We start from the raw sequence: 16997 nt of genomic DNA, 5'->3' as shown, positions 1-16997 counted from the left end.
TGCAGGGTAAAAGCTGGTCGCTATTTTCTGTCTGAAAGTGGTATTAACCAGGGACACTTACCATTGTACACGAACTGCTTTTTCAAAAGTACTTTCACTAATACCCCTTTTACACCGGAGCTAAAACCCGGGTTTTTGAAGGGTTAACCCGGGCAGCTCCCTTGTGTAAAAGGGGAGAGAGTTGGATCGCCGGGTCGAGTGACCCGGCAATCCAACCCAGGTAACTAGCAGGGTTTAACATGGGCGTAGCCCGTGAAACCCTGCTGTGAGAACAGCGCACTCTGGGTCACGATGACCTGGAGTGCGCTGCTAGCCGGCCGATTGGTCCAGCTTCAGTGGCGCTTGGAGATGATGTCATCTCCAAGCGACCACTTTCACTCCGCAAAAGCCGGGTCTATGCAGACGCGACTGCGGTGTGAGCGGCGCCGACTCGGGAATATCCCGAGTCGGCGCCGGCAAAATTCCGGGTCTGATCCGGATAGGAACTTTGTTCCAACTCCGGGTCAGACCCGGAATTTAGGTGGAAAAGGGGTATAATTTATACATCTCGTTAAGCGGATAATTTCAAAACTCACATCTAACCTAAGAACTAGTGCACTCACCTTTATCCTATATGAACCATAGAATAATCTCCTGCTATAGAGCACATCGCATTCTGCATAGGATAATAATCACATAAAAACTATATAATACAGAACATATATATGCTCTTCCCAGTAACATGGTGGCCATGCTTGAACATTTCAGAAGGGTTTGTTTATACAAACATGTTAATTGGTGATTTAGCAAATAAGTTCTCAATGATGTGGTTGTTATTCCATGGAGACACTTTTGCATTAGTAAACATGGCCCTCTGAAAAGAGCTTGTGTAGAGGGCTGCTGTAGATACACAAAGGTGGATGACTTCAGATACTGATTGAAATGTAAATATAATTGGCACCCCTGAGGTAATGATCATTTCTTTATCTGTTTTCTCTTGACATTTAACAGGCTGAATCAACAGGGCGAGTAGGAACAGATTTCCACCATTGATATACATGCACTTCCAATTCCAGGCACTCTGCATGCTCAATCATGGCATGCAGACACTGAAATATGCAATATAGGGCTCTCTTTATGAAAGTAATAATAAACACCTTTGATGTCCTTACTATCTATAGCTGAAACAGCGGAGAAACACACAGATCTTAGCGGTTTTGCTTTGTGCAGTGGATGTGCCAGATTCATAGCTTAAAATGGGGATTGGGCACTTCCGCAAATTTAAAGCAGACAATAGTTTAGCAATGCAAAACTATTGTAAAATAAACGGCAATCAGTGAGAAAAGTAGGGAAGAGATTGAGGTCTTCCTGCTTTCTCCTATAATGCATCAGTCGGATCAGAACCTGATATCACTGACACACTGCACGAGCGAGGTGCATGTGCATTACTGGTATGGCTGTCTTTCGCAAATTGTGAGAGATGTTTCTGAAAAATGTCAATGTCTTCGTTGGGACAGACCTTTACAGCTTGTTCTGTCCCAGAATTATTTATTTATTACCAGTTATTTATATAGCGCACACATATTCCGCAGCACTTTACAGAGAATATTTCTCCATTCACATCAGTCCCTGCCCCAGTGGAGCTTACAATCTATGGGCCTGATTCAGAGCCGCTCGTAAGCGGCCGCTCGTTCGCTCCGAGCGATGTTTGCCCAACTGCGCATGCGCGAACCAGTCAGTGCGGTCGAAAATCGTGTGCTCGCAAAATAGCGAATGCCTGCTAATTTGAGTGACAGGATGAGGCGTTTGTGGGTGGTAACAGGGGAAGGTGCTAGAAAACGGGGAGTGGAGATCCGAACGCAGGCGTGCCAAACGGTCAAAACGGGCGTTTTAAGGGTGTGCATAATTAACAAAGCAGCATCATTGACCACGTCACTTGGTTGTCTTTTAGCCTGAACTGCTCGCATGATTGCGGTAGGAAAATGCTACCACAAGCACTGCGAGCAGTTCATAAGCCTTTCGATGTACTCGATTAATCAAATAAATAGCGGAGATGACGTATGATGCGAGCGGCCAGGGGGCGTTTTTTCCAAAATAGTGAGCGCATGTTTCGTTCGCTCTTTCAGACATAGAGGCGTCAACAGACCGCAAAGAGCAAGCGCTCAATTTAAATAGCCAGCCCCTTTTTCTGAACGAGCGTCCGCAAATAGCGTCCGGCTCTGAATCAGGCCCTATATTCCCTACCACATGCACACACATTTACTACCTAGGGTTCATTTTTTTTTATTTACTTTTTTTGTTGGGAGCCAATTAACCTACCAGCATGCTTTTGGAATGGGGAGAGGAACCTGGATCACCCAGAGGAAATCCACGCAAACACAGGGAGAACATGCAAACTCCATGCAGTCGGAGCTGTGACAAGAAGCGAACCCAAGACCTCGGTGCTCAGAAGCAGTAATGTAATAGAAAGTATATAAATAGTATACTCTATTACGATAGATCGATAGATAGATAATGTGTGTATGTATGTACTGATTCACAGATAAAGACATGAAATAGACTGGTAGATAGATAGGAAGGCATGAGGCAGGCAGACGGTATGCAGTCGGGAAGCCGGTGGACCTAATCCCGACATCTGGCTTCCCGACTGCTTAATCCCGGCGAGGGTTAAATGACAGGCGTCTAAATCTAGACGCCTGTCATTTTACCGACGCCGGGAGACCGGCACCTGGCATCCCGATCGAAGGGATGCCAGGCGCCGATAGCCACGGGGGAGAGGGGAGTTTTCTTGGGAGGGTTAGGGGTTCCCGGGGGAGACTTAGGGTTAGACACCCCTCCAGGAGGTTAGGTTTAGGCAAGGGGATGGGTGGGTTATTCACTCCCGGGGGGAGGCTAGGGTTAGGCACCCCCCGGGGGACTTAGGTTTAGGCGGCGGGGAAGGGGGGGGTAGGTTTAGGCACTTAAAGGGTGGATTAGGGTTAGGCACTGGGGGGAAAGTTAGGGTTAGGCACCCCTAAGGGAGGGTTAGGGGGTAGAATTAGGTTAGACAATACTTACCTTGGATGATCGGGATTTCCTCCTCTGCCAGGATGCTGCTGTCGGGATTCCAACCGCCGGGCATGGGTCCAGCGGTAAATCATACCAATTCCAGGCAGACATGATAAGAAATGGTATCTTTCCATCACTGTTCAAGCATGCAGTGATCACTCCCATTTTGAAAAAACAAAATTCTGACCCGAACACTCTCTCAAATTACTGTCCTATCTCCCAGCTTCCGTGCCCCTCCAAGCTACTGGAGAGAATTGCCTACACTCGCCTCACACACTTTCTTAACACCCACAACTTATTGGATCCACTTGAGTCAGGCTTTTGTTCTCAACACTCCACTGAGACAGCACTGACTAAGGTAGTAAATGATCTGGTCACTGCCAAGGCTAAAGGCCATTATTCACTTCTCATTTTTCTAGATCTCTCAGCTGCCTTTGACACTGCTGACCACTCTCTTCTCATACAAACACTACAATCCATAGGTCTTCAAGACACAGCCCTTTCTTGGTTCTCATCCTACCTATCTAATAGCTCTTTCACTGTTCGCTTTTTTGATTCTACCTCCACTTCCCTACCTCTATCAGTTGGAGTACCGCAAGGATCTGTCTTAGGTCCTCGGCTATTCTCAATCTATACCACCTCTCTTGGCAAACTACCCAGCTCTTTTGGTTTTCAGTATCATCTGTACGTGGACGATACTCAAATTTACCTATCCTTCCCAGATTTGTCACCATGTGTGCTGGTCCGTGTCACTGAATGTCTCTCTGCCATTTCATCTTGGATGTCATCTCGCCACCTCAAACTTAATATATCCAAAACAGAATTAATTATATTTCCACCGGCCAATAACAGTTACCAACCTGATATCTCTATTACTGTCGACAACTCGACAATCAACCCCACCCCACAAGCTCACTGCCTAGGTGTCATCCTTGACTCTGAACTGTCTTTTGTTCCCCACATTCAATCTGTCTCTAAATCCTGTTACATACATCTAAAAAACATAGCCAAAATTCGACCATATCTTACGGAAGACACTGCAAAAACTCTAATACACGCACTCATAATTTCATGCATTGACTATTGCAATAGTCTCCTTATTGGTCTTCCCAAAAACAGGCTCTCCCCACTACATTCCATTTTGAATGCAGCTGCGAGGTTGATCTTTCTCACCAAAATGTTCAGTGTCTGCTGATCCATTCGGTCAGACCCTCAATTGGCTGCCGGTCTTCTACCGTATTCAATTTAAAATACTTACACTCACACATAAAGCTATTAACCAAACCACACCAACATACATCTCTTCACTTATCTCAAAATATCTTCCAACCCGACATCTCCGCTCTGCACAAGAGCTGTGTCTCTCATCCCCGCGCATTACTTGTTTCCATGCACGGTTACAGGACTTTTTTCGGGCTGCACCCACCCTGTGGAATGCCCTCCCACGCACAATAAGACTTTCCACTAGTTTCCAAACATTCAAGCGTTCTCTGAAAACTCACCTCTGCAGACAAGCTTATCAGATTCCAGGACCTCCCACCTAACCTTTTATAGTTCCCTATCTCTCTTCTTATAGTAAACACCTATCACATCTTCTCTTTCTTCAATTTAATATCCTCCTAACCCTAGGCCAACTTTTCAGTGTGATTGGATTATACAGCCCACCAAGAACATCTGCAATCGGGCTGGACCAATTTGCAATATGTAGCACCTATCCTTGTGTATCAACACCTATTTCCCTATAGATTGTAAGCTTGCTAGCAGGGCCCTCTTACCCTTATGTATGTCATGTATGTATGTATGTCTTTTACAACCCAGTATAATGTTAATGTTGATTCAAATTGTAAAGCGCAACGGAATTAGCTGCGCTATCTATGAAACTGTTAATAAATATATATATTTATATATATTTAGACCATATCCAGTAGCGGCTCCAGGCACGGGCAAGCCGGTCCGTCGCCCAGAGCGCTACTGTTTCCGGAGGGTGCAGGAAACGCCCACCTCCCTCTCAGTGCTATAGGATATATTTAAGCACAGGGGGAGGGAGCGGAGGAGGGAAGGGGTGGCAACACAGGACGGCGCTGGGCGCAGCGCTGCCTAGCGCCGGCCCTGACCATATCAACCCTTTAAACCGGGACACTCATCCTCCGCATGTAGCCATCAATGGTCCCACATAAACTTCCTCTGGCAGCGGCACTCCCAATAAAATATAACAGTAGGCAGGAGATTATGCATAATCTCCTGCCTACTGTTATATTTTATTGGGGGTGCCGCTGCCAGAGGAAGTTTATATATATATATATATATATATATATATATGTACACACAAGAGTATATAGCCTCGTTATCTGTGATAAAACGGATAACACACATTGTGCTCGCCAGCCTGGCTTTGTACGCTTCTTGTTCACTCCTGTTGCCAATAAAGCTTGTTGATCCTCCTCCAGTCCTTTAAATCGCCCGTCTCCCATGGTGCCCCGCGGCCGGCGGCTTTGGAATTTAAATCATAGCGACCAATGAGGAGCGCGCATTCTGCTTCAAAACCAACGGCGGCTGCGGGGCCGGGAGTATCAGTAGCAGAGTGAGAGCAGCAGGCGCCGGGGCAGCAGCACCACTACTAAGCAGCACCGAGCCACTGCCGCCGGGGTACCTGTTTCGTCCCGCTCCTCCAGCCTCTCACCTCATCAGCCATGGCCCAGGTAGACGCCAAGACGGCCGCCCTGCCCGCTAAGCCGCCCGGGGTCCACGGCACCACCACCACCACGGCGGCGAAGGAGATCCCGGAGATCTTGGTGGATACCCGCACCCGCCGCCGCTACCTCCGCGGCCGCTTCCTCGGCAAGGGCGGTTTCGCCAAGTGCTACGAGATCACAGACCTGGGCAGCCGGGTGGTCTTCGCCGGGAAGATCGTGCCCAAGACCATGCTGCTGAAGCCGCACCAGAAGGACAAGATGACCATGGAGATCGCCATCCAGCGCAGCCTGGCGCACCGGCATGTGGTCGGCTTCCACGGCTTTTTCGAGGACAACGACTTCGTGTACGTGGTGCTGGAGCTCTGCCGGCGGAGGGTACGTAGGCACACGGGTCCGCCACCTGGGGGAACCTTGTGCCGTTGAACTACAAGTCCCAGCGTGCCTTCCGCTCCGGGCCAGTCTCGCTGACAGTTGTGGTTCCTTAGCAGCTCAGGGGGCCGTGGGTCGATTGCTGCGGTGTAGTGTACTGGAGATGGAGTGTCAGCGCTTGGGACCAGACAGCAGCTAATGGGGGTGGAGTGTTAGCTCTTGGGGCACATACACAACAGCTATAGGAAGCCGCAGGTCCCTTATGGGGGACGTTATCTTATGTAATGGGGATGGAGTGTTAGGTCTTGGATCCATACTCCGGTGTCAGGTCGCTTACTGCGGAAGCTATGTTCATTGTATAATAGGATGGACCCAAGAGCTTGCATTCAGTCCCCTCTGATCTGCCTGGGGCAATGATTGACAGCCTTGCCCCTGGGGAAGGTGCTGCAGCAGCCGTTATCTAGTAACCTGGCAGCCAGTTATACAGAGAGTACTTGGGTGGTCATACAGTCATGTGCCTCTAGGAGGCGGTGTGCTATGTGGTGGTCAAGGAGTGTGCAGGGAGACCCCGGCATAATGTAGGATGGGTGCTCAGTTGCCGCATTGAAGGGCCCCCAGCCGCTGAGTGGGGGGATTATACTGTGGGGTGTGATAGCCCCCCCTTCCCCCTATCTCATGCTGTGGTGTATGCTTTGTACTGGGGTTATATACTGGGTAAGTGTGATAGCCCCCCTATCTCATGCTGTGGTGTATGCTTTGTGCTGAGGGTTTATATAAGTAATGTCAGTTCTAGAACTCTGTGCACTCTCCCTAAGTAGCGAGTGCAGGGTGCTGGAATGTCAGTTACCGGCTGTGTGGCCTCAGGAACGGTTCCCATAACTGCAGCCGGTTCTCTGCCCCCTGCTGGCAGCTCTCTGCCTTGCACCATTGCACCGTTTCAGTTGCTCTTTCCTGGCAGGAATTTTCTTCTGTAACCCCGGCAGCTCCTTCCCTTATGTTTTCATCCCTATAGTTCTGATAGAATGGCCTCACTGTCGACTGACTTGATTTGTCTTCACTGTACCCCGTGCTTTGTGTAGTTTGCTGTTGGTGGTAGTAGTAAATGCACATGTAACAAGAAGTTCTTGCTGTCCCTTTTATATTGTATGGCGACTACTTTGTGTGAATCTGGCTTATGATGGTATTAAACCTATAGCTTATTGCCTTTTCTCACTAGTCCTTATTGGAGCTACACAAGAGGAGGAAAGCGGTGACTGAGCCAGAAGCTCGCTATTACCTGCGACAGACTATCATGGGCTGCCAGTATCTTCACAGCAACAAGGTCATCCATAGAGACCTGAAACTTGGGAATCTGTTCCTCAATGATGACATGGAGGTCAAAATAGGTAACTTCTATTAAGTTATATTAGACGTCTACTTATTCTGCAGGATTTGCTCTGTATGATCATTACATGATGTCCTGTAGTTGTCACCATACTGTACACCAGTTTCTACATGTGCAGTTCAGAAGAACTAGATTGTGGAGGGCAGTAGTCTGCAGGCTTGAGAGCAGCGGCTTCCCATTTCATTCAGAAATGGTTATGTAATGATGTGTACCTGTTAATCTTAGCTAGGCATGGCCATTTAATAGTGGTGACTGCTGTCTAGGAATGGCCATTGGTGGGTTAACCATCAATTGTGTGTAACAATCGGGTGTAAACCATTTATTTCACCCCCAATGGTTATCCCTGCACTATTATGCAGCAGGCTTTGTGGGTCACATCAGGGGTGGTGCTAAGCACCATGGGAAAGGTAAAAGGAACACTAGTGCCATAGATGGCAGCAAACAATCTGATCTACATCATCACTAGCAAAACCATTGACCGTTGTTGCCAATTCCTACTGCGGTCACTGCAACATTTTTGTGGCATGTAGTTGGCATTCCGGCGTGTGGGATGCCGAAATGTCTGCATACCGGCAACAGAATCCCGACTGGTCGGGATCCTGACACCAGTATCCCGACCTCTGGCATCCTGAAGGTATCGCAGTGCTAGGGGGAGGTTAGGTAGTGGGGAGGGGGTCTTAGGTTTAGGGTACAGGAAGATGGAGCTTGGGCACTAGGGGAAGGGAGATTAGGCTTAGGCACTAGGCGGGTTAGGGGAATCGGTATGATTTACTGCCGGACACCTGCCTGGCGGTTGGAAGCCTGACAGCAGCATCCCGGCAGAGGAGGAACTCCCAATTGTCCTAAGGTAAGTATTGACTAACCTATTTCTACCCCCTAACCTTCCCTTAGGGGTGCCTAACCTTAACCCCCCCTTCCCTGCCACCTAAACCCAAGTACCTCCCAGGGGTGTCCAACCCCCCCACCTGCGGCTATCCGTACTCTGCATCCCTTCGATCGGGATGCCGGGTGCCCGTCTCCCGGTGTCTGTAAAATGACAGCCGCCTGTCATCTAACACTCGCCAGGATAAAGCAGTTGGGAAGCCGGCTGTTGGCATTAGGTCCGCCGGCTTCCTAACTGCATACCAGGGTAGGGTGTGGGAAAATGCTTACATACTTTTCTATGGGTGTCTGTATTCTGTCTGTTGGGATGCTGATGTTGGTATTTTGACCAGCAGCATCCCGACAGCCAGAATTTCATACCCAACCCCATTCTTGCAATGGTATGTAGCTGTGAGAAAGTAAAAATCGATGGTTGTCTGCAGTTGATTAAGTTTGCGCAAAGGTTTAGCTGACACTGATTCTGGCTGTCTGCAGCTGAATTTGAGTAATACAAGTAATTGACAAGTATCTCTGAGAAAACATTCATATCGAGCCAGAAATCATCAGTGGGTACTAACCAGTAGCCTGTGATGTGCTTCTCTAATCTTGGCAGATCCAGGTTCCAGCAGTTAACATATTGGGAGACAAAGTTTGGGAAATAATCCCTCCCCCTCCCAAACTAGATAATGTAGTGCAGTCACATATTGCTTGCCCCCCCCTACTGCAGTGGGAGCCACTAGACACATGCACTCTTCTAAATGTTGGCAGCAGTTGGTGCGGAATCGGTAAGCAATACCGCCGGCTGCATGGCCGGTAGTTCGAATCCCGGCAGAGTCAGGCCGACAGAGGAAGAGATCCCGACAGTGCTGGCATTCCTGATCATCCCCAGGTAAGTACCAACTAACCTACCCCACCAACCCTCCCTTAGGGGTGCCTAACCCAAACGTCCCCCCCTACCTAAACCTTAGTCTCCCAGAGGGTGCCTAACCCTCCCGGGGGGGGGGTGACTAACCCTAAGTCGTCCCCCCCCCCCCCCCCCCCTTTCCCCTGCGGCTGTCCACTTGCTGCACCAGGCATCCCTATGATCGGGGTGCTGGTCTCCCGGCGTTGGGGTAATGACAGGCGTCTAAAATCTAGATGCTTGTCATTTAACCCTAGCCAGGATTGAGGAGTCGGGAGCCGGCGGTCGGTATTGCAGCTGCCGGCATCCTAAACGTATACCGTTGGTGCAGCCCCTAAGACAATTCATACCCCTTCCTGTGGATATATGTAGCCATATGTGTGCCAAGATCTATAGATTGCCTCTAAGTTTGATCAACTAGACTGATCTGTGTCCAGATACAATGTCAATTCTGCGTGATGGCCACGGGGTCTGTTAGGTGAAGGTGCTTTTAGGCCAGTGCATTCCCTTATTTTTCTGCACATCACTACAGAGTGAGGCAGAATGAGTGTCTACTGAAATAGATGGTGATGTGTGCAGCTTGTCTCATGCTCCTTGGTGTCACTAGTTGCCTTACTCAAACACTGGACCTAATCTAGGAACAATGAAACATTAGCCACTTATATTTTTTTTTTTTTAGGTGATTTTGGGCTAGCGACCAAAGTGGAATTTGATGGGGAGCGGAAGAAAACCCTCTGTGGGACCCCCAACTACATTGCACCTGAGGTTTTGGGCAAGAAAGGCCACAGTTTTGAAGTAGACATCTGGTCATTAGGATGCATCATGTGAGTAGAAATGGCAGCACAAAAGTGGGGGGCTGTGAATGGCTGAGGCCTGCTGTAGTACATCTGGAAAGCTAGAGAATGGCTTGGTGGCAAATGGTATGGTCTCTTCCTCCTTAGGTACACACTACTGGTTGGTAAGCCTCCCTTTGAAACGTCATGTCTAAAGGAAACCTACATAAGGATTAAAAAGAATGAATATGCAATTCCCAAGGTAATCTAGAACAATTGGTTGGTATACTGGCTTTGTAGTAGTAGTCTTGTGTCAGAGCTGCCGAACACACTGTATCTGCCCCCAAGCTTTTCCAGTGATGTCCCAGCAGTAGAAAAACCTGATCTGCTATACCTGGCAGGCTGTAGTGGTGCAAGAATGAACAACCCCGTATTAGTTTCCCACTTTAGCAGAGTGCTGAGCTTTGCCGATGCATGGATGGTGGAACATGGCGAAGGTTTGGATCTCTTCCACTACCATATAAAAATATATGTATTAATAAAAACCTTATGCAAAGAAAGCGTTTAATGGTCTTATCTAGAGAGCAATAACCGGTATTGGAACGGTTATGTTAAATGGGCTTTAGTGTTACTGCTAAGCGGTTTCAGGAGGGGGCCCTGCCTTTAATTAAAAAGACAAAATGTGCCCTGCCATCATGGCGATGTCCCACTGAAACAGCCTGCCTTCAGCCGTCCCCACCTACAGACTGCAGTGCCCTGTGGGTGGGTTAGTTGCAGTTTAGTGATCACTGCCAGCGAATAGATGCCATGCACATGACCTCTATTCAGTGAGGGGAGAGCTTGGGGTCAGCCCACTATCAGTAAGTACTGGGCATACCACCCTAGAGTAACAAGCAAGGGGTGACATGAAGCCACACCCTCTTCCATGGTGGCCACACCTCTTTTCAGGATAGCCAGCACAGAAGTGCTCCTTCCCCGGACGGCAGCCTCCTTGCTGTTCACTCTAGAGTGAACACTAGGCTTCGTCATGCAGAGACAGAGTAGCATTTGATCAGCCTTTGAACTTGGTAGTGCCCTCTCAGAGTGTTGCCAGTACATAACATGGCAGTCACTTGCTGTCCAGTTACAGCTCTTCCCATTACACATAAACCTAAGGACCTCTCATAGGAAATGACCAGCAATTACAGGGATAGCACTGATTGACACTTGCTGTGTGGTGTTGCAAAGCTCTCCTGTGAAAACTGTAGAGATCTGCATAGTTTGAAGTCACTAAATTAAATTCTCTTTGACTGACCTTCACAGCTGCACTTAAAGTTTATGCTTTTAATGGGTTTTTTTTACTCTTGACTCAGAAGTCTGATTTTATGGTAGAAAGTTGTTTGAATGTGGCAATTTGTCTTGCAGCACATTAACCCTGTAGCTGCAGCCCTGATACAGAAAATGCTCCGTTCAGACCCTACAACTAGGCCCACTATAGATGAACTGCTCAACGATGACTTCTTCACCAATGGTTACATTCCTTCTCGACTCCCCACTACCTGCCTGACTGTGCCCCCTCGCTTCTCCATTGCACCCAGTAGTATTGAGCAGAGTTTCCGGAAACCACTTACCGCAATAAACAATGGTAAGTGCCCGATTCCTCAGCTCCTCATAAGAGGTCTTCTGAATCTATGGTATTGTCCCTTCACTCCCTCATGCTGTCGTGTACAGGCCAGGACTCTCCACAAGTAGAGAAACCAGTGGTGCCTACTAAGGATGAGGAGATGGTCCCTACGGAGATGACGGAACCTGCAGATTGTTACCTGTCTGACATGATGGAGCAGCTCACCAGTGTCAATGCTGCTAAACCGTCAGAGAAAGCTGTGATCAATCAAGGTCAGTCTGTGCCCATTTATAGATTAGATGGCCCCGGGATCTAGATACAAGTGAGCTGCCACTAGCTTCTATTAAACATAGTGCCTATCCAGTTACCTGCAAGCATTCTAGCAGCTTTGTGTGTGATGTCTAGTGGGCTTCTGCATGCAGCCTATGGGGACTACTGCAACTGTCCTTATGTGCAAATCTGTAACTGAATGTGCCAATAGACATTTGCTATTGTGTGAATCCAAAGCAAACTTGTTCAGTCAACTATTATGGAAAAACTCAAACCTACACAGGCCCAGTACCTCATAGTAACATGTTCATGTTGACATTTGGCATTAGAATTTAATTAGTGAAGTGTTCTGTGAATGTGACTGCTCAGTCTGACTTAATCACTCTGTAATAGGCCGTGCTTTAGAGACAAGGGGTCTATTTAAGCCTTGTACAGAGATAGTACCAGCCAATCTGCTCCTTTCACTTTGTCTCCGAGCTGTCATATTTCAAACACTGCCTGTGACATGTCAGTTAGGAGCTGGTTGGCTGGTACTTTATCGCCATCCAAGGCTTAGTAAATGGACCCGTAACACTGCAGTGTAACAGGTTTGTTACATGCTCTGCTTTTTGTTAAAGCACATTGAGCAAGTAGCATAGCAGTGAATGGGAATCTGGTTCTGTATCAGAATCTGGTTACTATAATGATGCACTACACTTGCTGGGGGGGGATAAAATGCTGCATAAAAGTATTACTGTTAGAGACTATATATAACCGTAATCGCATAGATTATATATAAAGGGTTTTCTCTAATGCATGTCTTTCATTTTTCAGATGAAGCTGAGGACCCTGCTTGCAATCCTATATTCTGGGTCAGCAAATGGGTGGATTATTCTGACAAGTATGGTTTGGGTAAGTGAAGCTCTGAAACAAGTCTGCATGGTGGCTTATAGCTGCAGTAGCTCATTAAGATGAATCTTGTTCCTTAGGTTACCAGCTGTGTGATAACAGCGTCGGTGTGCTGTTCAATGACTCCACTCGGCTGATAATGTACAATGATGGCGATAGTCTTCAGTATATAGAGAGGAATAACGCTGAGTCTTACCTCAATGTGCGCTCTTACCCATCGGTTCTAACGAAGAAGGTAAATCAACAATGTAGTAGTTAGGGCTTCATTCATACAGCACGTACAATGGGTCGAGTACAGTATGCGGACGCCAGCATCCTGACAGGGTTAGGATACCGACACCTGTCGGTAAGTTTCCTAAACCTAACCCTGCTAATCATTGGGATTCCAGCACTGGCATTCTGAGTGCTGACAGCCAGGATTATAAATCTACAATACGGGAGTCTCTGACCATCTAAAATATGGGATGTAGTGAAAAGGTTGACAACCAATGTTTGCCTGGTAACATAACTCATGTGGTGGTGTTAGAATGTTAACATGGTTAAGCTGCAGGGTTTGTGTAGGATTAGGCACTAGAGGGAGGGTTAGGGGAGAAATATACACACCTGAATGCAGGAATATCTGAGGTATGACAGACTGTCACGTGACCACCAGAACCCGAAAGACCCCATTGTGAGCAAGTCACTGCTGGACCACCAGGAATGATATGTCAACAATTCATTAGTCTACATCAGGGGTTCCCAACCACAATCCTCAAGGCACACTAACAGTACAGGTTTTAAGGGTAGCCATGCTTGAGCACAAGTCTTAAGTAGTACTGCAGTTATTGTTAACCACTTGTGATTAAGCATGGATTTCACTAAAACCTGGACTGATCTTTTAGTGGTACCCTGCTAAAACTGTGTCCTGCAGGTGGGAAAAGTTGCCATGCGCACAACATCTATTCACCAGGTGGTGATCTGGCATTGCATCTGTTCAAAGTAAGGGGAGAGCTTGGGGGAAGCCCAGCACCTCCATAAGTGCTGGGCAAAACCAGTGTGACAAATTGGGGGTGTTGCAAGGCCAAGCCACTCCCCAATTGGCCATGCCTTTTTCAGTAGCACGCATAAGCTCCTGGCCAGCAACCCCAGCGTCCTGTTCACTTTCTAGTGGGAACACTAGTTGGCTTATCACAGCCCCTAAAAATCACTGTGATAAGCAGCCTCAATGATTAGAACAGATAATATCCCCTCTACACAGAGCTAAAAATCCTGTGTTGATGCAGGGATCTAATTCTGGTATTTTTCAGGGTTGGCCACAGGTCGTTCCCATGCCACTCTGCAGTGTAAACTGCGTGATCCAGGTAAAGATGACCCGGATTGCGCCACATGCTGGCTGATTTGCCAGCTTCAGTTGGAGTGGACTACCTCCGTGTCCACTTCAATACCAGAGCCGGGTCACTGCTGACCTAGATCTGATGTGAACACCGCCGACTCTGGAATATCCTGGGTCTGTGCCGGAACTTGTTATAAAAGTAGTATATTACACCAGAACTATTTTTTTTTTTTTTTTTTTTTTTTTTTTTTTTTTTTTATTACATTGCAGATTGTGTTTTTCAAAAAAAATGTTAGCTTCTAGTCTGAATAACCTGCATAATTCCCTAAATCATTCTATGGTTCTCTGCAGATTACACTACTGAAATACTTCAGGAATTACATGAGTGAACATCTACTGAAGGCTGGCGCCAACATCATTCCTCGGGAAGGTGACGAGCTGGCCCGTCTTCCTTTTCTTAGAACCTGGTTCCGGACACGGAGCGCTATTATCCTGCACTTGAGCAATGGAACGGTCCAGATAAACTTTTTCCAGGTAAGGACACTACTGACCATATTCTCTTCCCCCACCCACACCCGCACATCTAGCAAATTTGCAGATGCTGTTATCTGAAAGGTTCTAATCCAGAGGCTCCCAAACATGCTCCTCAAGGCATCCCAACAGTACAGGTTTTAAGGATGGCCATGCTTGACCACAGGTGACTTAATTAGTACCTCAGTTTTTTTTTTTTTTTTTTTCTGTTTTACTTCCAATCTTCTATCTTGAAAACCTGAACTGTTGGGGTGCCTTGAGGACTGCATTTGGGACCCTCTGTTCTAATCAGATGTTTGTTGAAGCCACTCTGGAAGAAAAAAAAATAGCTTTTTGCCACAAATAACCAAATGTTATGGGTGTATGAAGTCCAGCTCACTAAAAGCTGTCTGGCAAATCTTTGCGCTCAAGGCAAGTGTCAGATGCCGTGAAATTGCTGGGTGCAGTCTTCTAGATTTAACTGGCCAGACAAAGCCGTTCAAACTCTACAGCAGTGTTTCCCAACCTCCGTCCTCAAGGCGCACTTAAAGTCCATGTGTTTAAGGATAGCTATACTTTGAGCACAGGTATCTTGATTTTCCACCTTTTCAACTCAAGGCACACTACACAAGATTTTAAAATTGCCAAGGCACACTATCCGGCTATGCAGTGTGCGTGACCAATGAAAAACATACACACTGGCTCCCACATAAAAATATACACACAAATTGGCCTCCACAGGAATGAAACAATACATTGGCCTCAGGAATAAGACACACTACATTGGCCTCCTCAATAAAACACACTACAGTACAAATGCGCTGAGCTGACCACCGCGGCACTTAACATCTGACAACCTCACTTGGATCGCAGCACACTAGTTGCCACGGCACAGTATTTGAAAAATGCTGTGCTGAAGTATGGCTAATCGTTACCTGGATTGTTATGGTTCCTTGAGGACAACAGTTGGGAACCACTATTAATGTGGCTTAAAACTTTTATGTAGTGATGCAAGGGATCCACACTCTTCAAAACGACATACACTGATCAGATCCAAGTGAGGTTCTGAAATTTCCATTCAACATAGAAAATGTAATGGTCAATTCAATTAGGAGCAAGTTTGTGTTTCATGAAACTCCCAAACATGTGCGCACACCCATGATTGTGAGATTCCAGGAGTTGCAGCAAAATTGTACAACTCTTTTCTTCCAAAAGACTTGGGAGAAGTGAAGGGAACTGTCCTGGACCCCAAAAGTGTCAACTGAGAGCAGGACCAATATAGAAGGCTGTTGGTGGCCATAAGGAAAGTACTGAAGGTTCTTGGTGTCTAAATCACTCTTAATGGTGGGGATAAAATGATGCAAGTGTCTTTCAGTATTTTCAGCATTTTGCAGCATAGGAAAATGTCTGTATAGTCATTATTCAGTGTTTGTTATAAAGTTTAAATATAAACTTTTAGCTCTACCTGAGACTACTACCCCAATGGCACCCTGCAACAGTCTTTAGAACTGTCCCATTAGTTGACTACACTTAACCTGTGCCTCTGTCTTCCAGGATCACACAAAGATTATTCTGTGTCCTCTTATGGCTGCTGTGTCCTATATTGATGAGAAACGAGAATTCCACACTTACAAGTTGAGTCTGATAGAGGAATTTGGCTGCTGCAAGGAGTTGGCAAGCAGACTGCGTTACGCCCGCACTATGGTGGAGAAACTGCAGAACTCTAAGTCTGGTGCCATACACGTAAAGGCTGCTGTGTAGCTGGACTACAAACATATGGATGCTGTCTCCCCTGTTTTGCCTCCAATGTGCAGAACTCTTGAATTCAGGTGGGAGGGTGAACGATCACGGATGCAGCACTCTGTTTTTATTCCGGAGCCGAGAATTTAAATATAAACTAGTTGTCTAATGTTCAGGACTGTACAGTTCTTATACTTGCCTTTGTCTTGCAGCGATTACTGCTGCAGGTGCCTTCTATGTAATTGGATGTTAGGTGGTATCATGAAATTCCTGAGCGAAATCCTGTCCCTGTGTCACTTCTCAATGTTGTCAGGTTTTAATGTAAAATATGAAACTTTATAACTTTTGTATATTAATATCAGATTAAAGTTCTTTGTATATGTATGAATATTCCTTGTGTCTGCATTGAGTAAGGGTTTTTTTAATAAGAGGGGAAACTAACATCTGTCTTCCAGCCATCTGGAAGACTTGGGTTTCTGTCAATGGTCACCTTAGTAAACTGCTTCTAACGGCTATAAATACACATGGAACTACTAGCAGAGAACATGATTTAGACTTTGAATTGGTAGAAAGCTATCGTGGCAACAGCCCCTTGGCCCTACTGATGTACCTGGCACTCATGCCAGTCTAAGGCCAGTAATGTCATAACTGACAACATTGCTAAAC

General features: G+C 46.8%; 1 protein-coding gene across 1 annotated transcript; it reads left to right on the top strand.

Moving 5' to 3' along the window:
• The first annotated feature begins 5537 nt into the window (after positions 1 to 5537).
• On the top strand, positions 5538 to 16721 carry PLK1 (polo like kinase 1). Its single transcript, XM_088448203.1, has 10 exons — positions 5538 to 6095; positions 7306 to 7474; positions 9915 to 10059; positions 10177 to 10270; positions 11413 to 11632; positions 11719 to 11883; positions 12695 to 12772; positions 12850 to 13004; positions 14433 to 14615; positions 16146 to 16721. The coding sequence occupies exons 1-10, from the start codon at positions 5718 to 5720 to the stop codon at positions 16350 to 16352; spliced, it is 1794 nt and encodes a 597-aa protein (XP_088304329.1). The 5' UTR covers positions 5538 to 5717; the 3' UTR covers positions 16353 to 16721.
• The last annotated feature ends 276 nt before the right edge of the window (positions 16722 to 16997 follow it).

Source organism: Taudactylus pleione, unplaced genomic scaffold (genome assembly GCF_031769625.1).
Source record: "Taudactylus pleione unplaced genomic scaffold, aTauple2 ptg000451l, whole genome shotgun sequence".
Classification (NCBI taxonomy): domain Eukaryota; kingdom Metazoa; phylum Chordata; class Amphibia; order Anura; family Myobatrachidae; genus Taudactylus; species Taudactylus pleione.
The sequence above is the reverse complement of the archived record's forward strand: the minus strand, read 5'-3'. Positions and strand labels throughout refer to the sequence as shown.

Bases quoted from the DNA above. Each gene is read 5' to 3' on its own strand.
- PLK1 (XM_088448203.1), top strand. From the start codon at position 5,718: ATGGCCCAGGTAGACGCCAAGACGGCCGCCCTGCCCGCTAAGCCGCCC. The intron at 12,773-12,849 runs GTAAGTGAAGCT...CTTGTTCCTTAG, and splicing joins TTCTGACAAGTATGGTTTGG to GTTACCAGCTGTGTGATAAC. The intron at 13,005-14,432 runs GTAAATCAACAA...GGTTCTCTGCAG, and splicing joins CATCGGTTCTAACGAAGAAG to ATTACACTACTGAAATACTT.